This window comes from Petaurus breviceps, unplaced genomic scaffold, assembly GCF_028583685.1.
Source record: "Petaurus breviceps papuanus isolate PSGF00001 unplaced genomic scaffold, PetGlider_PUasm1.0 90760, whole genome shotgun sequence".
NCBI classification, from domain to species: Eukaryota; Metazoa; Chordata; class Mammalia; order Diprotodontia; family Petauridae; genus Petaurus; species Petaurus breviceps.
The window spans coordinates 7,110,497-7,135,512 of record NW_027187338.1 but is presented as its reverse complement, the minus strand read 5'-3'; the positions used below and the strand labels follow the sequence as shown (position 1 = coordinate 7,135,512).

Sequence of the window (25,016 nt, the reverse complement as noted above, 5' to 3'; positions counted from 1 at the left end):
CCCTCTATTGTCTCTAAGAGAGTGAGAGTCAGGAGGTGTTTCAGTTAGTCTTTGGGAGGGTGGGAGATATAAGCAACTGATGACATGCTATAACTCAAATGTTCCACATCCTCACACTGCAGGCCCTCTAGAGACTTCTCCTCCAGAAGAAAACAGTACTGCCTTGGTTATCAGACAGCTCCAAGTCTCTAGGTCCCAACAGAATCTCTTGCTTCCTCAACATTATTACTGTCATATGCCCTCAGAAAATCCAAAATCATTTAAGAGTGTGGCAGGAAGCACAATTAATTTTAACTATTCTCTTGGGGGCAAACTCCCCCATTGAAGATGGAGGCAATAGTTAATGGAGTTCCTGGGGACCCAGAGAGAGACAGACCATCTTATTTATGGTCCCTGCAGTGTCAGGTGGGATCCAAGGGTCCAAGACCTACTACATCATCATCATCTTCCTCCTCCTGCTCTTCACTGCTTGCTCGACGCCAGGAGGGCATGCTCACCAGGCGAAGGGTCTTCAGCCCTGCTGGCTCCTTTGGTGAACAGGAAGGCCACAGACACAACAAAGCAACAGGAAATCCACAACACAAAATCAAAAAGAAAATGAAAGCACCACAGATGAAGAGAGGTAAAGTCAGCATGAAAATGTTCCCCTCCCAAAGAAGACAAGAGAAAACTCACGACTAAGAATGAAACACATCTTGCTTTTGCTAGCCACTCATCCTCTTCAGTTATACAACACAAAATGAAAAAGAGAATGAATGTAATACAGATGAGATGAAAAGAAAACAACAGCAAAATACTCTACCTCCCAATGAAAATAAGAGAACTAAAAGGCCAGAGCAAATGATTATACTAACAATGAGTCATCTCAAGTGCTAGAAGACCGCTCATGAATTGTGGCTAAAGAAGGAAAGAGAGGAAGTAGAGTGGAGGTAGATAGGAGATAGCAACTTTCCAGAAATGAAGTTGTAATAGTTCCATAAACATCTGAGACAATATTAAAAGGTCTCTCTTATGAAGGCAAAATGAAAAAAATGGATCTCATTAGAGCTTGAACATAATGTTGTAGGAAATAATACAACCAGAGAGGATGTTACCAATAAGACAAATTTCAATATAAAAAACATACTCATAAAATACACTAACCAAAATGTCCAATTTATTCTTAAGTGAGGATTAAGAAGTGAATTACATGGCAGTAAAATTTTGATAGAGCACACAACTTACAAGACAGAGCTTTATATACAAGCCATGTTTATAAGATTTAAAATCATCCCTGCTAGAAGGTATATATAGGTGTGAAACCAAAAGAAGAGGAATGTGGTAGGCAACTAGTCCCAGGGGGCTAAAGAATTTCTCTAAGTATCATAGGTCAAATTTGATTAATTATTTAAATCTGGATGAATTTAAAGATCCTAGGATATATACAAGTCAATGGAACCAGCTGACTTTGAGTATTTCTTGGGTCCCCATGGCCAAAGAATTCATTACCTACTGGTCAACTTCCTGGTAATAAGCCTTTTCTATACTTAATTAGGCTGGAAAGTAGAGACTGTTGCCAATACCAGACTCAAAGTCTTTCAAATTTGGTAGAACTTGTGGTGCATCTAAATAGCTTTCAAGAGCCCAGGGTCATTTCTATGGTATGATGGGACACTGGAGTAAGAACATGGTGAAGATTTGGGCAAAATCTATAAAATTCTTTCCTCTTTCCTTATCCCCCCCTAAAAGCTAAAATATCATCCAATAAGGAATGAATATTTTATGAATCCAGTTTTGAGTTTCTCACAATGAAAAATGTATTGCCTAAGACGCCAGAAACATAATATGGATCTCATGAGATCAACAACCATGGGATAATGTGCCTATAAACTCTATCTGCTTATGCATTCAAAATGGCATCAGGCAAGAGCTGCAGGCTGATAGGAAGGGAAAGCTCACATTGTGTTGTACTACAGAAGTAAAGGGCTCTCTCGAAGACTAAGATGGGGCTAGCTGGCCAAAGGAAATGACTTTAATTGTACTGAAAGTCAGGATGGCCATCTTCCTGAAGTGACAACTCACTCATCCACAAGAGAGTAAAAGTGAAGTGGTTAGACATGAGTTAGGATGGGGTAGGGGGGGCACACCTAGGCTTTTAAAGGCAAATTGCAGGTTCTCAGCTGATCTAAGGAAATGATCAAAGATCACAGATAGATGGAAGAATCTATTAAAAGACAATGACAATTTCTAGGAAGCAAAAATCACACCTGTTCAATAAAGTTGTACCTCCAAATGACCCCAAAAGTTTGAAAATGACAGACAAAATATGAATATGGTGCAAAAAAAAACAGCTTTTGAGATATGAATATCCTCTTCTGGCTTCTACTGAAAAATAATGATGTCATTTAGGTCACAATGAAAGCACTGCCTATGTAGTTACATGTTTCAGTTAAAAAAGAACTATCAATGTCTTCTACTCTCATAGAACATTGATTGTGTCTTGTGAGGGGAAAAGAAGGAAACCAGAGGCACAATGACCCTACCTACAAAAAGACTAAGGACTCTATTACCCCATGACAAGAAAGCTCACCAATTTGATCCCGGAGAGAACCTCCAGAAGAGATATCAAGTTATGGCCATCTCGAAGATCTTCGTAGAGATCATTAATGTGCTTGCGGACCTGGGGATAAGAAAAAAATAAATACTATTTAATCTGGAATAAATTAATCATCAGTGCAATTATCCCTGGATCACAGTAAACTCATTCTACAAAATCAATAGCCCAGAGAACCGTTTAACATGATAAAAAGCTTTGAATTTAGAGATTACACAGGCTAGTATACATTATATTAAATTCAGCAGCATTTATTAAACACCTAAATGTTCCAGTCCCTCTATTCTAAGTACTAGTGATAAAAATAGGGAAAATTAAGCAGCTCTTACCCTAAAGAAACTTAGAAATTTAAATAAGGAGGATATGACACATACATAAATTAACTATGATACTAGAAGGATATGAACAAAGGAATAATCCAAACAAAGAGCTCTATGATAATTTGAGGAAGGAGAGAACAATTTTAGCCTGAGAGGAGTAGGGAAAGCTTCTTGGGAAAAGTGTCACTAAACTGGACCTTGAAGGAAGAGAAAGGTTTCAATAGGTGAAGTTGGGGTGGGGGTCGAAGGGTTTACTGGCACTGGTGGAGGAAGGGAAAGAGCTATATGTACTACCAATCTGGTTTGGAACTACAACAGTAAGCCCAGCTGCATACCTGGAAATTCACTACAAATGCTTTAAAATGTAATGAAACTATCCTTAAGACTTATTTGGCCCAGGAGACTAAGAATTGAACTGTAACTTCTTAGGTGCCAAAAGCAGTGGTCTCCAAAGTGGAGTCCTACATGATGCCAAGGGTTATGTGTTTGTTTAGCAGGTGGGAAAATGACTTACTTTCCAATCTCCCCTTAATAGCCAATCACAAGGCTTTTCTCTAACACAGCCAAACCTATGTTTTCCATTTAATGCTCCCCTCAATTCATCCCTTACCTCTATAGAAGAGCTACTTCACTCAGGGCCATTATAACCTAGCTGCTACCCAGGAACCCAGAGCAGTAGCTATGCAGATGCCATTTTCTACCCCCCTCCCTATACCCATTCCTTGACCCATCCCCCAGATCACTTTGCGACTGTAGCAGGCTATCCTTCAAAGGGTGAACTCCAAGACAGTGAACAGTGAGAACTTCTTCACCTCACCTTTCCCTTTACAATCCCACATGTCTCTGTCCCCTTTTCTCTAATTGCATAGTCACCATTCTGGTTCAGGCCCTCATCACTTCTCACCTGTTCTACCACAACAGTCTCCTAATGGGTCTCCATATCTCATCTTTCTCCATGCCAATTCATCAACAACATAGAAACCAAAGTAGTTTTCCTAAAGTCCAGGCCCAAGTATACTCAATGAAATCCAGAAGCTCTGTTGATTCTAGGATTCAATATTTTTTCATCTTTAATTGATTCTTTTAAATTTCTATTTTGTATAAATTTTATAGGGTACATATGTCTGAGGTGGGATTTGAACTCAAGTCTTTCTGACTCCAAAACCGGTACACTATCCATAGGACCACCAACTGCCTCTAGGAATAGCCAGAAATACTGCTTGTTCCCCACTGCTGCTTCCAGACTCTTCCTCCACCATTTTCAATAAGCAACTACTGCTCCTTTGAGGTCCACACTATCCAGATTCATCAACTAATAAAGATCCTGGTGACCACAGCCTAACAAACCCAAGAACATTCTCCTTCTTTCCTTAATGAGTTCAGTTCCTAGCTCACAGTCTCTCTCCCCAAATCTTGCTCTCATACTAGATGGCTTCAACATACATAATGATAAACACTCAACTGCCCTAACTTCAAGGTTCCTCAATGTACTCAATTCTCATGACCTACTCCCTTTAGGTAGTTAAAGAGTTCTGGGCTGGAGTCAGAGACTCCTTTCTGAGTTGAAATCTGGCCTCAGACATCTACTAGCTGTGTGACTCTGGTTAAGTCACTTAACCCTGTTTTCCTCAGTTTTCTCAACTGTAAAATGACCCAGAGAAGGAAATGGCAAATCACTCCAGTATCTTTGCCAAGAAAGTCCCAAATGGGGTGATGAAGAGTCAGACAATTGAAACAATTAAACACTCTCTTCTACCTCAGATATACACAGGGATATCCTTTTGTCTATTCAGGAATTCTGAAATTCCTTCATCTGATTATAATCTATCATTCCATTTTTCCCCATCTTATGATCTTCATTGTGACTTCTAGTCCCTCTACCTCTCTGTTCTTTCCCAGGCCATCACCTCTGCACCAGCTGCTTTGGTGAACCAACTCGACCTATCTGCTATCATAAGAACCCCTTGCCCCATTGCCCTATTGTCAATTATAGCTTGCCAAACACCAACCCTGAAAAATTCTCAGAATTTACCTCTTTTTGAATTTATGTGGAGAAAAATCAGAAAACCATGACAATTCAGTCAACTACAAATTTATGTTATCTAATATTAACTGGTCTAGTCTGTCATTGCAGGAAGGCAAATATTCTATTTCACCTTCATCAATTCACCATACTGCTCTCTGCAATAGCTATTATAAATCCTCTCATTTCTCCTTCAACCTCTCATGATACTTCCATTCCATATCCTTCTCTCTTAACCAAAATAAATAAATAAAGAATTGAAGCCCCTTGGCAAGAACTTGGCCCTTCCTCTTCTACTCTAATCATTCAGACAACTTCTTTCACTATCTCCTTCATCATTCCCATCTCTGACGAACACGTGGCTCTTCTATTTGGAGAAACCAACCTCTCTATATACATCTTTGATTAGACTCTATCCCGACCTCTTCAGCAGCTATCCCCACTATCAAAAATCTTCAATATCTCCCTATAATCTGACTCCTTCTCTGCTGCCTCCTACCCAACCTTAAAAAACCCTTGATTCTCTCTATGAGAGAATCTCCCACGAGCTATTTATCTTTTACATCCTCTTCCCTTTATGGCTAAACTCCCTGAGAAGGTCTTCTACATTAGATATCTCCAGCTCCTCTACTCAAAGTTTTCATTATTCTTTCCTGCTTCTCCTCCAATCTGTCTGATCATTCCCATTCAAGTCTTTTTTGCTAGTCCTTCATCCAGGTTACAATCACTAAGTGTGGAAGTCACTTAAAGTTCAGTTTTAGGCCCTCTAAGCATTTTTTTTTTTTGCTTTTTTTTGGAGAGGGGAAGGTAGGGCAATTGGGGTTAAGTGACTTGCCCAAGGTCACACAGTTTTGTGTTAAGTGCCTGAGGTCATATTTGAACTCAGGTCCTCCTGACTCCAGGGCCAGTGCTCTATTCACTGTGCCACCTAGCTACCCCAAGCATTTTCCAAAATAATTTAGTAATCTTATCACTTTCCATGGATTCAATTATTATCTCCAAAGCACATTAATGTCCAGCTATACTCTTGCAGCCTGCCTCTTAAAAATCTAATAGCATATATGCATCTCAAAATGAATATGTCCAATATGGAACTCATTATCTTACTCCCAAAACCCTCCCCTCTTCCCAACTTTCTAACTTCTGTCAAGGGCACCCCCGCTGTCCCAGGCATCCAGCCCCTATAACTGTGATGTCATCCTCACAATTTCTCACTCTCAATCATCCCATAAATTCAATCTTTTACTAAATCTAGTCATGTCTACCTTGACAACATCTCTTACATATGAGCCCTTCTCTCCACTCATACAGCTACAATTCTAGTTGAGGCCCTAATTACCCCTAGACTGGACTGTTACAACAGCATTCTGGTCTCTCTACCTCAAGCCTCTCCCCACTCCAATCTTCCAGTCAGCCACAAAGTCAATTTTTTTAAAGCAAAGTCTATATTAACCCCTGCTCACTAAACTCCAGCGGCTCCCCATTACCTCAAGGATAAAATATAAAATCTGTTCAACAGTTAAAAAGTTTCTAGATCACAAAGTTACCATGCTGGTGCAACCTCTCGCCTGGACTATTGAAATAACTTTCTGGTTGGTCTCCCTGCCTCAAGTCTCTCTCTACTCCAATCCATTCTCTATTCAGACCAATTCAACAATCACCAGTGGTTCCTTATTACCTCCAGAATTAGATATAAAATGGTTAGTTTAGCACTGAAAACTTTTCACAATGTGGTCCTTTGCTACTTTACTCGTCTTCTTATACCTTATTCCCCTCCACATATTCTACAATCCAGTGACTGGTCAATTTGCTGTCCTTTGCAGGTGGTACTCAATCCTCAATCCCTATGTCTTTGTACTGGCTGTCCTGTGTCTGAAATGCTAGCTTTACTCACATACAAATCACAATCCCTAGCTCCCTTCAAAACTCAGTCTAAATCCTAATTTCTGCAGGAGGCATTTCTTAGTATGCTCAGTTCCTAATGCCTTCCCCTCTTGGACTGTCTTTCACTTGGTCTGTATATCTTATATGTTCCTAGTTATTTATATATTATCTCCCCCATTAGAATGTATAAATATGTTACATTACAATGTAAGTTCATTGAGGTCAGGGACTATATTTCTGTCCTTTTTTTGTATCCCTAGTACTTAGCACATTGTCTGACACATAGAAAGTACTTTATAAATACTTGTTAACTACTATTAACATTCTTTTTTAGGAGAGAAATGTAATGTCATAGACTATGCTGGCCTTACAAAAACCTAGAGGGTGGGAGAAATCTAGAATAGTTTATGTGTAATTAAAAGAGAATGCCATGATCTTTAGGAGTCAGCATGGTTTCACCAAGAATACATCATATCAAACTAACCTCATTTCTTCTTTTTGATAAGTTATGAGGTTGATAAGTTACTGGTATATCAGGGAAATGGCACTGTGTTATCTTGATTTCAGCAAGCCCTTGACAAAGTCTCTCATGATATCTTTATGAATAAGATGGTGACATATCAGCTGAACAGTATTACTATCAGCTAGTTAAACAAACTGTACCACCAAATGACAATGATTAATGCTGATTAACCTAGATGTTGCTATAAGGCTCCATCCTTGGCCCAGTTCTTTTCAACATTATTACACAGAAGACATAGCTTATCAGATATGTAGATGACAAGAAGCTGGAATGGAAGGCCAAAGAAGACCAAACTACAATCAAAGTGACAGAATGTTAGGGGTGGCAAGGACTTGAAAGATCATATACTTAACCCCCTTATCCTACATATATTTACCAGACTCATTGGTAAAAACTCAGACTAGAATTAAAGCCTCATGACAGCTTCAGGTCTCTCTTCCTTACACACTTTGTTCAGTGAGAGACAGTGGCTCTGAAATGAGGGAAGTAAGCAAAGTATTTTTCAGTTGGCCTGTGAAACAGGAGAAACCACTGGTTTAGAGAATAGTGTCAGCACTTCTGGGCTGCAAAGAAAAAGCTATTACTTTAATGTCACTTGTGATAATATAAAAATATTATCTGTTCTGATTGATTTAATTCTCTTAACTAGTGACCTTCTAAAATGTAATATTGAGGGGCAGCTAGGTGGTGAAGTGAATAGAGCACTGGCCCTGGAGTCAGGAGGAGCTGAGTTCAAATCTAGCCTTAGGCACTTAATACTTCCTAGCCCTGTGACCTTGGGCAAGTCACTTAACCCCAATTGCCCTGCCTTCCCCCCTCCAAAAAGCAAAAAATAAAATGTAATATTGTTTATATTTCAATATCGGTATTTAAATAGTGTTTTTCTCCTGTGGAGGTCAAAATGCTTTCTAGGCTTAACTTTATGAACACAAACTAATGCTACACATACAATCCACCCTGGTCACTGTTGCTACTTAGCTGACAATTTGGTGGCATTCTACTTTGTAAATCAGATTAATTTTTGTTCAAATAACCAAAGGATAATGAATTTAAATTAGTCAATAAACATTAGTTCATGGCACAGGGAAGAAAACTCACAATAAATATATTCTCTATAGTGTTCTGAAAACACTAATAAGACTGTTTCACTTTAAGCTGTCAATGCAACAAATCAGAATACAAGATCAGAACAACCACAGCACATTCAGACACTGGCACAAGATCAACCAGATGAAATTTAATGGAGATATGTACAAAGTCTTACATTTAGGTTTATAATAATAATGATGATAAAAACAAGTATCATGTGGGAAAGACTTAGCTTGGCAACAATTTGTGTGCAAAAGAGCTAGGAGGGTTTTAAAAGAATCAAATTTTATCACAGGATTGCAGGATGTAGAACTCTTATAGAGTTCATTTAGTCCAATGCCTCATTGTATAGATAAGGGGCAAGTGTTAGAGAATAAGCATTTATATAGTGCCTACTATAAGCCAGGCACTGTGCTAAGTGCTTTACAAATATTACGTCATTTGATAATATATTCATACACTGGTAAACGGATAACTGATTGGATAAGATAATAAGAAACCTGAAGCCTAGAGAGGCTAAGTGACTTGTCCAAACAAAGAGTAGAACTGAGATCAATTGCCTGAGAATCAAGTTCTAATCACTTTACTACTCTGCTTCATGGAAACAACAAAGGGATGTAACTGCTGAAAAAGTGAATGAAATCTGAGAAGATCATAACAAGTATACTGTCAACATCATGAGAAATAAGTCCCATAGTACTCTAACCTAGTCAGACCACATCCAGAACATGATGTTCAGTTTTAAGCTTATTTTTAAAAGGGTCCTGTAGAAACTAGAATGTATTCAAATGTGGACAACCAGGAAGATGAGTGTGAATAGATGGAAAGGGATATTTAGGAGATGTGAAGGCAAAGATTGGCTATGTGGGGTGAGAATGACAAGGAGGTTTAAAGTGCCCATGACAGTTATAGGTAAGGTGGAAAGAGAGAGGAGGACTTTGGAGAAAAGACAATGAGCTGGCTATGTTTCAGACTTCTTCTGTTTGAGTGATCCACAAAGAAGATATCAAATTCAGCTGAAAAACCAGACAAAATTAAAATGTAATTGGGAAATGTTGAACAAAATTGATGAAAACACAATACTACAGAGATAATGTGAATTTGTTTTCTAAGTCAATATGTGACTTGCAGGGATACACTTCTATTTGAATTTGACACCACTAAACTATAGGACCTCTAGTTTGAAATATATGAAAGGCAGTTGGTGTTTGAGACTGGAGCTCAGGAGAGCACTTGGAGATGAATAAACAGATCTGAACCTAAGAGAGGTGATGAGATTACCAAATGAAATAATATAAATGGATAAGGGAAGAGGGCCCAGGACAGACCCTTAGGGAATTCTGGAACTTAGAAAGTATGACCTGAAGGAAGTCTAGCAAAGGAAAGTGAAAAAGGAGCATTCAAACAGGTAAAAGGATAAACCAGTAGAGAATAGTGCCATGAAAAACTAGAGGAGATAGAGTATCCAAAAGATGGTAATAACAAGTGAGGATTTCTTAAGGATGGAAGAGAAATGGACATCTTTGTAGACTTAAGAGAAACAGCTAGTAGACAGGGTCAGACTAAAGAGCACAGAGAGAGGGATGATAGATAGAGGCAATAATTTGATGGAGTAGATGGGATAGAACGGAATCACTTCTATACGTAGAGGGCACTTCCCCAGGCACTTTAGCCTCAGCCTCCATTTTCTACACTGCATCCATCTAGCATGAAGCTATTTATAGGCTGCCTCCCCATTAGGACGTATGCTCCTTGGGGCCAAGGACTGGTTTTTGTCTTTCTTTGTGTCCTCAGCACTTAGCACAGGGCCTAGCACATAAGAAGCTTTTAATTAGTGTTTGTTGATTAATTGCTACTGAGATCCTTTTTATTTCTAAAATTCTGTGATTTCAACCTAGAGAACACCTGGTATGGAAATTACTTCACCAATGAAGATGGCTGGTACTCATGTGTAACAAAGTTTTTGAGAACTTCCTCAGAATTCTGAGAGGTTACTTGATATGACTGACATAGCTACTTTGTGTTAGAGACATGATCTGAACCCAGATCTTCATGAGTCCTTTAAGACAGACCCTTAAACTCTTCCTCATACTGCCTCCCTAATATAATAGCTCAGAATTTATTGGGGATTAAGGAAGAGCCCCACATTTGGATTCAAATATTTAAGTATAAGAATTAAGTATAAGAATTGGCTTAACTACAATGTTGTGCTTGTCCTTTGTTTTTGAAGGGGACCATGGCATCAGGGAAACAATGACATGACTTGCAGTTGACTTTGATTTGAGTGAGGGAGGGCTGTGCAAGGTCACCAGCCTCACTTTCTCCTCCAGAGCCAAGTGGATCCAGTGACCAGATATTTATGAGGATGACTGGAGATGACCCAGGATGCAATGGGAGACCCTGGCCCTTTTAGGCTAAGTCCTTTACACATACACACTTAGAGCCCATTCAGTAAATAGGCCTTTTTAAGAAGTGAGTCTATATTTTGGGCTCTCCAGGCTTAGAGTGAATGTCAATGGTAACTGTTTCACTTTGGAAGAGCAACCCTGAGGGTCTTCCCCTCCCACCTAGAACTACAATGTACATAAAACAAGACTTGGTCGTTTTAAGTGAGCACAAGTTTCACATAAGCTAACACTGGGGTGTTGCTACTAAAGCAGCAACTTGTCTACTTGACAAGTTGTCTAGCCTCGGACACCACATTTAAAAAGGGGCAAAGACAAACTAGAAAGTGTCCAAAGGTATTAGAACCATAAAGCTGAGAAATCTGGAAATGAGGTCCTATAAGGAACAGTTAGGGAAACAGGGAATGCTTGGCCTGAACAAGAGATTATTCAGAAAGGAAAGAATCACTCACCATCTTCTGCCTTACTGGGGAATGGAAGGAGGAAAGATATATTTAGAAATGAGGGTGATATAAAAACAAAAGATGTTAATAAAGAAAATTTAAATTTATATAAAAAAGAATCATTGCCTTAAAATATAAGAAACTTTGCCTCCTATGGGGAAGACGGAAAATTTATGGTCAATATAAATCAAAGTGACAGAACAAGAGATAATATCTGTGAGTTTTAAGGAGACAGGTTTTAACACAAAACAAATCAAATCTTTTCTGAAGCCCTACTCTGAGGGCTAGCTGTGGCTTAGAGGTGGTGCTATCTTCTTGAAGAGGAATAAAAGCTATGACAGCTTCTCTGAAGTCAGAAAAGATTAGAAAAGTAGGAGCAAAAACCAATGACAGACTATATTCATTTCATCTGCTTTATGGAGTCCACCTCCAGCCCTGATCAAGAAATATGACTGAGATCAAACCCCTTATCTTCCTGCGATTCCATTTCACCATGTGAGCAATGGTCTTGGCAACGTGGGATCATAGAATTACGACCAGAAAGGCTTTTAGAGATTATCAATCCCCATTTAACAGCTGAAGACACAGAAAGGTGAAGCAACAACCTGTCCAAGGGTTACAAAGGTTGGAATTCTAACTTAGGTTTGAATATCTACATGGGTCTTCTAAAGAGAAGTGGGAACCTTGCCATGTGGCTTTCTTAAATCTAGGTAGGACAGGTATTCTAAAAAAGCTTTTATTTAGGAACATCAAAGAGAGAACATAGCTCTTAAGTGAGGTCAGGGCTTCTGCGGAAACAGTTCAATCTGCATAAAACTGAACTTTGGGGACTAAGGCAAAAGGCCAGGAAAGAAAGGCAAGAAAAGGTGAATGAACATTTAGCTCTCAGCAACAATAAATGTCAAAGGGGGGGGGGGGGGGGAGAGACCCAGGAAGATTTCAGGATTGATGGATGCCCAAATGGTAGAAGAATTTCAATTTGGGGATGAAGAGTAAGTCTAAATCCTCCGACTATATATGCTAACAAAATTACAAAATGTTACTTTAGTAATAATTTTTATTTCTATCATGCTTTATAGTTTCCAAAGCATTTTCTTCATAAAAATATTGCAAGGTAAGTAGATGGTGTTGAGCACAACTCCACCCTTCCCTCCCCCAACTGATCCCTGAGCAGGAATTTCGGCCTAGGGTAAAATCCCTGCTCTGTTCTTCCCCATCCCCTGCCCCCACCCACCAGATATTCCCCATCTCCGCCCATTCTAGATTCCCTGTCCCTCAGCCTAGGGTAAACTTCTAGAGCATGGGAAATTAAAAAATACACTGTCAAATCACTGACTGTAGTCTCTGCTTATGGAACCTGACTCACTTTAAAAACTGGCACATTGTCCATACCAACTCACTGTCTTATCTGGATATATGACCCCGGCAGTCCCGGGGTAATAAAATCCACTTCCAAATTTCACTCTCAGGGATCTTTTATCTCGCTCCTTTCAGTGCAACAATGGTATATTACTTTCCCCATTTTACAGAAGTGGAAACTAAAGGTTGGGAAGTTAAATAACTTGTTCATGGACATACATCTAGCAAGTAGCAAAGAGCTGAACTCATATCTTCTCTTTTCCTAGTCCAGGACTCTTTCTACTATATTGCACTGCCTTTTTCCCATTAAAATACTGGGATAAGATTATCTAAATTTCTTAATTCTTTGGCCAGTTTTCTCTGCAAGGAAAAAAAGCCAAATCACAGGTGCCCTTGTGCTCAGATCCCAAGATTAACTGAAACATGCTCTAGTATCCTAGAAAAGAGTCTTAACAGGAAGAGTGGGGTATAAGAGTGAGTAGGAGTGTGTGTAGGATCTGTACAGAAAGGAATGAACTATAGGTTGGACCTCTAAAGCTTTTAGAAGCTCAATAAAGTGTCACCACCTAGGATGGTTCTATGAAAATTCATTGAGAAGGACAATTACAGAACTCATTAAAAGTGATTGTCCACTGTGTGACATACAAGTTGCTACCTCTACTGCCACTGTGGCCACCCTCATCTTCATCTCTTCTCACCTAGTCCATTGCAACAGCCTTTTAACTGGTCTTCCTGACTCAAGTCTATCCACCCCTTCAATTCATCTGCCACACTAGTGTCTTAACAACCATGGAATACACTGTACTACTAGGATCATGTTACTTCTCCTCTCAAAAAACTTCAATGGCTCCCCACTGCCCATGGAATAAAGTTTAAATGCCTGACTTTGGCATTCAATGCCTTCCCACAATGTGGCTCCAACCTACCTGTACAACATGATCTTATACTCCTCTCCTTCATGCCTTTCACATAAAACTGGACAGCTTCCCACTTCCTGAGGTTATACCTTTTTTGGTCTGTGTTTTTGCTCAGACCAATTTTCATACTGACAAAAGACATCTTCACCCCATCTCTGACTCTCAAAAGTTTTCTCATCTTTCTTCCTTCCAAGGTCCAATGCTGATGCCACCTCCTATGAAGCCTTCCATGACCACCCCAAGTAAGTTATTTCTCCTCAAATTTTTCCTCTGGCCTTGTTCCACTTTACCTGTACAGATGAACATAATGATATACACTCTGAATGAAGCCTAAGGCACTCACTAACCATGTGACCCTGTGAAGTCATTTAACTTCTCACCCTGTTTCATTATATGTAAAAAGTGGATAATAATAGCTCCTACTTTACAGGGTTGTTGTGAGGATCAAGTAAGATTACATATGTAAAGTATTTTGTAAACTTTAAAGCACTACATAAAGGCGAGTAGTGACTATTTTAACAAGTCCAAAAACATAACTCATTATAATTCCTGTTAATTAAGTGAACCTTTTCTCCTAGTTTCTCTAACTCAGCAAAGGGTACTACCATGCTTAGGGTCTCCAAAGTTTGCCACCTTAGAGTCATTCTTCATTCTTCTTCACATTCTTCACACACACATCACTTCACTCCCCTTCACATTTCATATCCAATTGGTTGCAAGTTCTTATCTCTATTTCCATACTATCACTCACATCAATTCCCCTTCTCTTCATATCATAACCACTACTAGAGTTCAGGCCCTAATCACTCCTCCCTTGGATTACTGCAAGAGGCTCCTCATTGGTCCCCTTGCTTTTAGTCTCTCTCCTCTCCAATCTATCCTTAGTACAGTTGACAAACCAAGAATCAATCATAAAATATAGGTCAAACCCTGCTCAAAAAGCTTTGCTCATGCCTCTAGTATAAAACACAAACTCCTGTACACCTTTGAAGCCTGTCACAATCAAAATCTAGCCTACCTTTCCAGACTCATTCCACATGATTCCCTTTCACGCATTCTATTTTTGGGTCAAACGGGCCTACCTGTTCTACACACAGGAAATCCCATGGGCCACTTGTAAAAATCGCCACTTGCAATTCCTTCATATCTAGAAGGTTGTCCTCCCTCACTTCTACCTCTTGAAATCCCTTGCTCTTTTCAAGGATCAGCTAAGGCTCCATCTTTCCAATCGCGGTTCTTTTTATTTTCTCCCGGTTGTTAATAATTTCCTTCTCAAAAGTACTGTGAATATCCTTTATATTCACTTATCTGTTGAATCTGTTATATTCACTTATATGTTGAATCCTCTAGTAGAAGATAAGCTAGGTAGCTAAGTAGCACTATAGTACACAGAACCCCAGGCCTAGAGTCAGAAAGACTCATTTTGAGGGGGTAGAGCCAAGATGGCTGGGCAGAAGCAGGAAAACTCCATGAGCTCCCCCCATAACCACCTCAAATGCCTATAAAATATGACTCTAAACAAATTTTAGAGCTACAGAACCCACAAAGTGATAAAGAGAAACATATTTCCCACTGAAGGAAGCCCAGCAGGATGGCAGGAAGGGTCCATCACAGCATGCTGAGCCCAGCCCAGCCCCATGTGAGCCCATGGTTTTAGCCCCAGGGCGGCCCCGACCAGCAGCGGCTGGACTGGACATCAGGAGAGTGGATCACCAGCAGCTGTGGTGGTTTCCAGAAAAATCAACTCATAAATGCCAAAGAAAAAGTAAAAGATCAGTGTAGAACACTATTGGAACTGGGGGGGATAGAGGCACAGTCCCGCCTCTGCCCCAGGAGAGAGAAGCGGTAGAGGTGCTGCAACCGTGTGCAACCACCTCCACATGGCTGCTTCAGAGCTCCTGGCCTGCAGATTGTAGGGGGTCCAAGTGACCATTCAGAGGGTAATCACTCTTGCTTTAACCTGCCTGGATCTGATCACGTTCTTAGGTGGTGGTCCTGAGGTGTGTGACCAGTGAGTCAGAGTGTGTGGGGGCTGTAGAGATGGCACCCTCCCGATAGCTCCGGAAGCTGCAAAAATCACAGAGATTTAGGACAAAGCTCTTCCCTCTGGAAACAGAGTTCTACTGTGGCAAAGAGCCTAAAAGTCAAGTAATTGAGTGGCAACATGAGCAAGCAAAGGAAGTAAAGCAAACATAGCAATCCAACTTTAGATTCTTTTTGGGGGGACAAAAAGGATCAAAGCATGGAACAGGAGGAAGACAATGAAGTCGGAACTCCTGCACCAAAAGCCTCCAAGAAAAATATGAACTGGTTACAGGCCATGGAGGAGCTTAAGAAGGATTCTGAAAACCAAATAAGAGAAATAGAGGAAAAATTGAGAAGAGAAATGAAAATGATGCAAGAAAATTAGGAAAAGAGAGTCAACAACCTGACTGAAGAAAATAACACCTTAAAAAATAGATTAACTCAAATGGCAAAACAGGCTCAAAAAGCCAATAAGGAAAAGAATGCCTTAAAAAGCCAAATTGCCCAGACGGAAAAAGAATTTCAAAAGCTCAATGAAGAGAATAATTACTTCAGAATTAGAATGAAACAAATGGAAGCTAATAACTTTATGTGAAATCAAGATACTATTAAAGACATCTAAACAAATGAAAAAATAGAAGGCAATGTGAAATATTTGATTGGAAAAACCATTGACCTAGAAAATGGATCCAGGAGAGATCATTTAAAAATTATTGGACTGCCTGAAAGCCATGATCAAAAAAAAGAGCCTAGATACCATCTTTCAAACAATTCTCAGGGAAAATTGCCCTGATATCAAAAAACCAGAGGGAAAAATAGAAATTGAAAGAATTCACCAATCACCTCTTGAAAAAGATCCCAAAAAGAAAACCCCTAGGAACAATATAGCCAGGATCCAGAGTTCCCAGATCAAGGAGAAGATATAAGAAGCAGCCAAGAAGAAACAATTTTAATATTGTGGAAACACAATTAGGATAACACTGGATATGGCAGCTTCTACATTAAGGGATCAAAGGGCTTGGAATATGATATTCTGGAGATCAAAGAAGCTAAAATAAAAACCAAGAATCACCTACCCAGAAAAACTGAGTATAATGTTTCAGGGGAAAATATGGTCATTCAATGAAATAGAGGACTTTCAAGCATTCTTGATAAAAAAAAAAAACACAGAGTTGAATAGAAAATCTGACATTCAAATACAAGAGGCAAGAGAAGCATGAGAAGGTAAATAGGGAAAAGAAATCATAAGAAACTTTTCAAAGTTGAACTATTTATATGCCTACATGGAAAAATGATAATTGTAACTTATAAAACTTTTCTCAGTATGAGACTAGTTGAAGAGAATATAAATGTGTGTGTATATATGTGTACAGGTATACATAGAGGGCACAGGATCAATTGAATAGGAAGGGATGATATTTAAAAGGTGAAATTGAGAGGTGTGAGAGGAATATAATGAGAGGAAATGGGGAGAGACAGAATGGGGTAAATTATCTCAGATAGAAGAGGCAAGAGATAACTGTTACAATGGAGGGGAAGAACAGGAAGGCAAAAGGGAATGGGTCAACTCACTCTCATTGAATTTGGCTTAGGGAGGGAATGACATTCACACTAAATTGGGTATCTTACCTTACAAGAGAGTAGGGGGAAAAGGGATGGGAGGGGGGATGATGGAGAGAAAGGTAGTTAGAAGCACACATTTTTGAAAAGGAACAGGATCAAAGTAGAAAATAGAACAAGTGGGGGGTGGGACAGGATGGAAGGAAATATAGTTAGTCTTTCACAATATATCCACTATGGAAATGTTTTGTGTATCTACTCATGTATAACCTATATTGAATTGCTTATCTTCCCAGTAAGGGTGCGTGATAAGGGAGGAAGGGAAAAAATCTGGAATTTAAAGTTTCAAAATCAAATGTTTAAAAAATATTATTATTATTATTAATTACATGCAACTTGGAAATAAGATATACAGGCACTGGGGTATGGAGATCCATCTTGCCCTACCAGAAAGTCATAGGGTGTATGGGGGAAGATATAGGAGAGAGCAGAGTGGGGGAGGGGGCAAACAGTGGAATCACTGTTTTGGGATGGTGCATAGGGGAAAGACAGGGAGAAAATTGTAACTCAAAATCTTGTGGAAATGAATGACGTAAACTAAAAATAAACATAAAATTTAATTTAAAAAAAAGAAAGAAAGACTCATCTTGCTGAGTTCAAATCTGTTCTCAGACACTTACTAGCTGTGTGAGCCTGGACAATTCCCTTCACCCTGCCTGTAAAATGAGCTGGAGAAGGAAACAACAAACCACTCCAGTCTCTATGCCAAGAAAACCCCAACTGAATTCACCAAGAGTCAGACACAACAAAAATGACTGAACAACAACAATTTGGATTCTATCTTATCTTCAGAGCTATCACAATCAGTGCCTTGTACACAGTAATTTGGCTACTCGCTGAAATTTACTGCTTAATAAAACTGATATGCCTCAATGGCATGAAGAAACTGAAGACTGGATTCCTCTTACTACTGCAGCAATGTACTTAGGTGGGTTTACTGTAGAAAGTGGGACAATGTAGTCTGTACACCCCAAATCCTGAATCCTAATTCTCATTAATAAACAACAGAGACCACTATTGATTAGAGAAATATAAATAAAAACAACTCTGAGGTACTACTTCACATCTATCAGATTGGCTAATATGACAGAAAAGGAAAATTGTAAATCTTGGAGGGGATGTGGGAAAATTTGGAAACTAATACATTGCTGGTAGAGTTGTGAACTTATTCAGACATTCTGGAGAGCAAAGCAGAACTATGCTTAATAGTCTATAAAATTGTTCATACCCTTTGATCCAGCAATACCATTATCCTAAAGAGATTTTTTTTAAAGGAAAAAGATGTATATGTACAAAAATATTTGTAGCAGCTCTTTTTGTGATGAAAAAATTGGAAATTAAGGGGATATCCATCAACTGAAGAATGGCTGAACAAATTGTTCATACCCTTTGATCCAGCAATACCATTATCCTAAAGAGATTTTTTTTAAAGGAAAAAGATGTATATGTACAAAAATATTTGTAGCAGCTCTTTTTGTGATGAAAAAATTGGAAATTAAGGGGATATCCATCAACTGAAGAATGGCTGAACAAATTGTAGTATGTGATTGTGATGGAATACTATTTTGCTTTAAGAAATGTTGGGGGGAGGGTGGCGCGGCTAGGTGGCACAGTGAACAGAGCACTGGCCCTAGAGTCAGGAGGACCTGAATTCAAATCTGGCCTCAGACACTTAACACAAAAACTAGTCATGTGACCTTGGCAAGTCACTTAACCCCAATTGCCCTCAAAAAAGAAATGATGGGACAAGGAGCAGAGCCAAGATGGTGGAGTAGAAACAGGACTTCCATGCAGCTCTGGCTTCCACCTCCTCCAATACATGTAAAAAATGACTGTAAACAAACTTTAGAGCTACAGAACCCACAAAGTGACAGAGAGAAACAAATCTCCTGCTGAAGGAAGCCCAGCAGGCCAGCAGGAAGGGTCCACTACAACAGGCTGGAAGCTGAGGGCAAAACCGCCTGAGCCTCGGTTTTAGCCCCAGGGCGGTCCCTATGAGTGGTGGCTAGAGCAGACTTCACAAGAGTAAATCACCAGCAGCTGTAGTGGCTTCCAGACTTTTCAAGCCATAAATGCCAAAGACAAAAGTAAAAGGTCAGTATGGAACTTGGTTGCTGCAGGGGAGGATAGAAGAGTGCCGTCTGGCTGCTACCCCCAGAGTGAGAAGCAGAGGAGGCGTGGCTACTTCTGGAGCTCCTGGCCTGCAGATCGTAGGGGGACCAAGCAACCATTCAGAGGGTAAAAGTCAAAGCTCTTGCTTTGACCTGCTTGGATCCAGATCACGGTCTTGGGGTGTGTGACCAGTGAGCCAGAATGTATGGGGGCTGTAGAGAGGGCACCCATCTAATAGCTCTGGCAGCTGCAAAAACCTCAGCTATTTGGGACATAGCTCTCTCTATTCTGGAAGCAGAGTTCCACCATGGCAAAGAGCTCAAAAGTCAAGAAATTGGCTGCCAATATGAGCAAGCAACAGAAGCACAAACAGACAACAGAATCCTTTTTTGGGGACAAAAAGAATCAAGGCATGGAGTGGGAGGAAGGCACTGAAGTCAGAACCCCTGAATCAAAAGCCTCCAAGAAAAATATGAATTGGTTACAGGCCATGGAGGACCTCAAGAAAGATTTTGAAAATCAAGTAAAAGAAATAGAGGAAAAATTGGGAAGAGAAATGAGAATGATACAAGAAATTCATGAAAAGCGAGTCAACAGCCTGCTAAAGGAGACCCAAAAATACACTGAAGAAAATAACACCTTAAAAAATAGACTAACTCAAATGGCAAAAGAGGCCCAAAAATCCAATGAGAAGAATGCTTTAAAAAGTCAAATTGGCCAGATGGAAAAGGAATTTCAAAAACTCACTGAAGAGAATAACTCTTTCAAAATTAGATTGGAGCAAATGGAAGCTAATGACTTTATGAGAATCAAGATACTATTAAACAGATCCAAACAAATGAAAAAATAGAAGGCAATGTGAAATATCTCATTGGAAAAACCACTGACCTGGAAAATAGATCCAGAAGAGAGAACTTAAAAATTATTGGACTACCTGAAAGCCATGATCAAAAAAAGAGCCTAGATACCATCTTTCAAGAAATTATTAAGCAAAATTGCCCTGATATTCTATAACCAGAGGGCACAATAGAAATTGAAAGAATCTACCGATTGCCTCTTGAAAAAGATCCCAAAAAAGAAAACCCCTAGGAATATTATGGCCAAATTCCAGAGTTCCCAGGTCAAGGAGAAAATACTGCAAGCAGTCAGGAAGAAACAATTTGAGTATTGTGGAAACACAATCAGGATAACACAAGACCTAGAAGCTTCTACATTAAGGGATCGATGGGCTTGGAATATGATATTCCAGAGGTCAAAGGAGCTAGGACTAAAACCAAGAATCATCTACCCAGCAAAACTGAGTATAATGCTACAGAGAAAAATATGGTCATTCTATGAAATAGAAGACTTTCAAGCATTCTTGATGAAAAAACCAGAGCTGAGCAGAAAATCTGACTTTCAGACACAAGAGGCAAGAGAAGCATGAGACGATAAACAGGAAAAAGAAATCATAAGGAACTCATTAAAGCTGAACTATTTTTATTCCTACATGGAAAAATCTTAATTGTAACTCATGAGACTTCTCTCAGCATGAAGATAGTTGAAGGGAATATATATGTGTATATGTATATATACACACATATACACATACGTACTTATATATACATATATATACTATATATATATGCATAGGAGGATGTATGTATATACAAATAGATATGTGAGTGTGGGGATTTGTATGTTCATGTATACACAGACAGAGGGCCCAGAATGAGTTGAATATGAAGGAATGATATCTAAAAAATAAAGAGGTGAGTGAGGAATTTATTGGGAGAAGAAGAAAGTGAGTGATAGATTAGGGTAAATTATCTCATAAAAGAGACAAGAGAAAACTGTTACAATGGAGGGGAAGAGCAGGAAGGTGAATGGGAATGGGACAACCTGATTCTCATTGAATTTGGCCTAAGGAGGGTATAACATACACACTCAATAGGGTATCTTACCCTACAGGAAAATAGGGGGGTAGGAGATAAGAAGGGGGAGGATAGAAGGGAGGGCAGATTGTGGGAGAGGTTAGAAGGGATTTTTTGAAAAGAGATAGGATCAAAGGAGAAAATAGATTAAGTGGGGGGTGGGATAGGATGGAGGTAAATATAGTTAGTCTTTCACAATATAACTACTATGGAAATGATATAGGTAACTACACATGTACAATCTAATTCCCAGTGGGGGTGGGTGAGGAAGGAAGAAGGGAAAAAAATCTGGAACTCAAAGTTTTAAAAACAAATGTTTAAAAATTTGTTTTTTTTTTTTTACATGAAACTGGGAAATAAGATATACAGGTACTAGGGTATAGAAACCCATCTTGCCCTACTAGAAAGTTAGAGGAGGTGAAGGGGGAGGATATGAGAAAACAGATTGGAGGAAGTGGTATTTAATAGGCTTGCTATTTTGGGGTGGGAGTAGGGGAAAGATGGGGAGAGAAAAAATTGTAACTCAAAATGTTGTGGAAATGAATGCTGAAAACTAAAAATTAAAAAAATTTTTTTAAAAAGAAATGACAGACAGGATACTTTCAGAAAAACCTGGAAAGACCTATAGGTGAGGTAACATGAGAAGAACCAGGAGAACACTCTACATAGTAACAGCAATATTGTGTGATGATCAATTGTGAATGACTTATCTATTCCCAGCAATACAATGATCTAAGACAATTCCAAAACCTAGGGTCTGAGGCCAGATTTTAACTGAGGAAGACGAGTCTTCCTGCCTCTAGGCCCAGCACTCTATCCACTGCACCAACTAGAAGGTTAATAATACTGACTACCTCTTAGGGTTGTAGTAAGGATAAATGTAGTGAAGAAAATATGAGATAATATTTTTAAAGCACTTTACAAACCTTAAAACTCTATATAAATGCTAGCTATTATTATTATGCCATTCTGAAAGGATTATTATTATTATGCCATTGGAAAGGATCCTGTATGTGCAGCCAGAATACCTGGGCTCAGCTTCTATCTCTGTTACTTGTGTGCAAGTCCCTTAACCTCTCTAGGCCTCAGTTTCCTCATTTTTAAGATGAAGTGTTTGGATTAAATGATCTCTAAGGTTCTTTCTGCTGTTCTAAATCTATGATCTAGTATCTACAAAAGGTCTCCCAGTGGAAAATAGCTACTTGAATCAAGACTAGAAGGAGGAAGAAAAGAGAAATTAGTAAAGACTTAAGCAAAAACTTGGCTGATCTCCCATTTCTAACAATGCTATGGTGTGTTCCCCTGGTGCCTCTCTTCTACAGACTCCTGTTACCATACAATACCAAAGCTTAGATCTACCAGGCAGCACCAGCTACAACTCAGCAGCAGTGAGCCACAGTATTTATATTCAACTATAAAAGACTTAGGGAGCAGTCCTGAAATAAGTTAGGGTATCTTAAGTTCTCCTAGAAGACCAAGAGAATATACCAGGCTCACAGGACATGGCTATGGTGTTCTTATCTGGCTGACTCAGGACCAATCTACAACTCAGAGTCTCTGATTTAAAAATCCTGGCTCTCCAGGAGTATATTACCCTAAGCAGTCCCTTGTACCTTGATTTGCCCAGATATAAAACTCCCAGTCCTATTCTTACTTCAGAGATGTCACAGGGATCATACTAACAAAAAGAGAAAATTATATTTAAAATACTTAGTAAACTACTTTAAGATTCTTGGGGTACAGGGCGGCCAGGTGGCTCAGCGAGTAAGAGCACTGGCCCCAGAGTCGGGATGACCTGGGGATCGAATCTGGGCTCAGATAACATAGCACCACACCCAGAAATAACTGGCCGTGTAACCTTGAGCAAGTTACTTAACCCCAATTGCTTAAAAAAAAAAAAAAGATTCTTGGGGTAAAGTACTTTAAAAATCTCAGACATCACTGCCATTCTGGAGATCACCATCCCAGCTCTAGAAAATAATAGTAAGTGTAATTATCAGCATGGAGAAATTAATTGAACAGAGAGAGAAGACATCGTGGATGTCTAAGCTAGAAAAAAGCACAGAGGTCTTCTAGTTTAACCCTTTCATTTTATATAACAGGAACCTGAAGCCCTTAGAAAGGAAGGGGCTGGTCCAATTTTTCACAGCCATTCTTGTCAGCTTATCTAAATTATTCTGATTCTGAAATACCCAAATTGTATTTTCTACCCCTACCTCCACCTTACCACTATAATGCTATACACAGTACCTATGGCAGCTTGAAGTAGAAAGAAGAACCTGATCAAGAATGTGAGACAGAAGTCAGGAGAGGCTGGGCTTCTGAAAGTCCCAGTTCTACCATTTACTAGTCATGTGGTTTCACCTAAATTCACTGAGCCTCAGTTTCTTCATGTGTTAGATGAACATAGTAATAATGCCCTCCCTTTCTACTTCACTGTAGTATAGAAAGGATCAAACAGGTATGGGTACACTGCATAATTTATGAAGCACTATACAAAAGTATGGTGTTATTGTTACAATTACTGCAGAAACATAATAAATAGTGAATTATCCAAATACTTTATTTGGAACATTTCAATCAGAATATCAGAGTTGAAACACGAGAAGAGTTCAGATGGAATATACAGCTGCCATAGAAACAATGCTTGTGTATGAGAGAACCTTACCTTCATCAAATGTTTGTTCACCCATTTAGTGAATGTTTTCTTTTGTACACGGTCCCGTTCATCTGTTAAGAAAACACAAAGATGACTCTTGGTTAGTATTATCCAGGTAAAAAAAAATCTAACATACCTATACTGATCCCTGCCTCAATTTTCTCAGAAACCTTGGTAGGGTTGGATTCTGCCAAAAGCAAGGGGACGTGAGCCTGATAGCCTAAGGGACAACCTGTACTCTCTCTCAGAAGTCGGCAAGAACACAAGTTTCAAAAACTATTTAGCTTCATGGAAATTTTCCTTTCCTGCTTTGAGGAAGTTGTCCACCCTGTACCTATGGGATGACTAGTCTAAGACAACCCTTATCACCAGAAAAGAACCTCTGCTTCTAAGATTAGTGAGGATTAGACATACCAAATGATGGTCATCTTGCTGACAGGCACCAGAAAGTAACATCTATGGGCCATTCACAATGGTATTCAATTTAACAAATGTTTATTAAATTGTCTATGTGCCAAGCACTGTTGCTAGATAATCATCTAGCATCACACTCTACTACTCCATTCAGAATGCCAGGGCTGAACTCTACTTTCTATGCCTACTTATTTATTCAGCACTCTTATCTCCCCCCAACATGTCATCTCTTTTTCATACCTCACTGCTTCCCTCATCTCAGTTCTCACTGACCACTTCTGAGGCAAACTTCTTCCCTTCTCTTAATTAAATTGAATTAAACAAACATTTATTAATAGCTTAGCATAGCCTTAAAAGTCTATAAGGCTAAGAGTTGACAAGTGGCATCATCTTCTCCACTGCATCTCTAACTGTCGAAAAATAGCCTTCTTCCATTCCTCAAGTTCAATGGGAGGGAAGGACAGGTAAGTTACTTCTTTCCCAAACAAAACTCAACCCATATACTTTGTCCACCTAACTTCATTTATAGTCCTTGCCATCCACCAATCCCATACTCTCCAAAGCATCATCTACTGGTTACCTACAATCCCTAAGACACAAATATTTCAGGACCGAGCGGCTCACATTTTTCTTTTCCATTTCGTCCTTTGTCATAATCCTCAGCAACTTGAACATCCGTGCTATAAATCTGACCTTATTTCATAGTTCCTTCTCTGC

General features: G+C 39.3%; 1 protein-coding gene across 11 annotated transcripts in view; it reads right to left on the bottom strand.

Annotated features, from left to right (window-relative positions):
- MACF1 (microtubule actin crosslinking factor 1) overlaps window positions 1-25,016 on the bottom strand; it is a 410,697-nt gene that overhangs the window by 238,903 nt on the left and 146,778 nt on the right. For 10 of the 11 annotated variants that reach the window (XM_069068000.1, XM_069068006.1, XM_069068005.1 and 7 more), the window contains exons 2-3: window positions 23,895-23,956; window positions 2,570-2,659 (exon numbers count right to left, since the gene is read on the bottom strand). In XM_069068000.1, the coding sequence (XP_068924101.1) occupies window positions 2,570-2,659; window positions 23,895-23,956 (152 nt within the window). Of the gene's footprint in view, window positions 1-431; window positions 528-2,569; window positions 2,660-23,894; window positions 23,957-25,016 lie in introns of all 11 variants that reach the window. The other variant, XM_069068002.1, reaches the window with a different exon arrangement.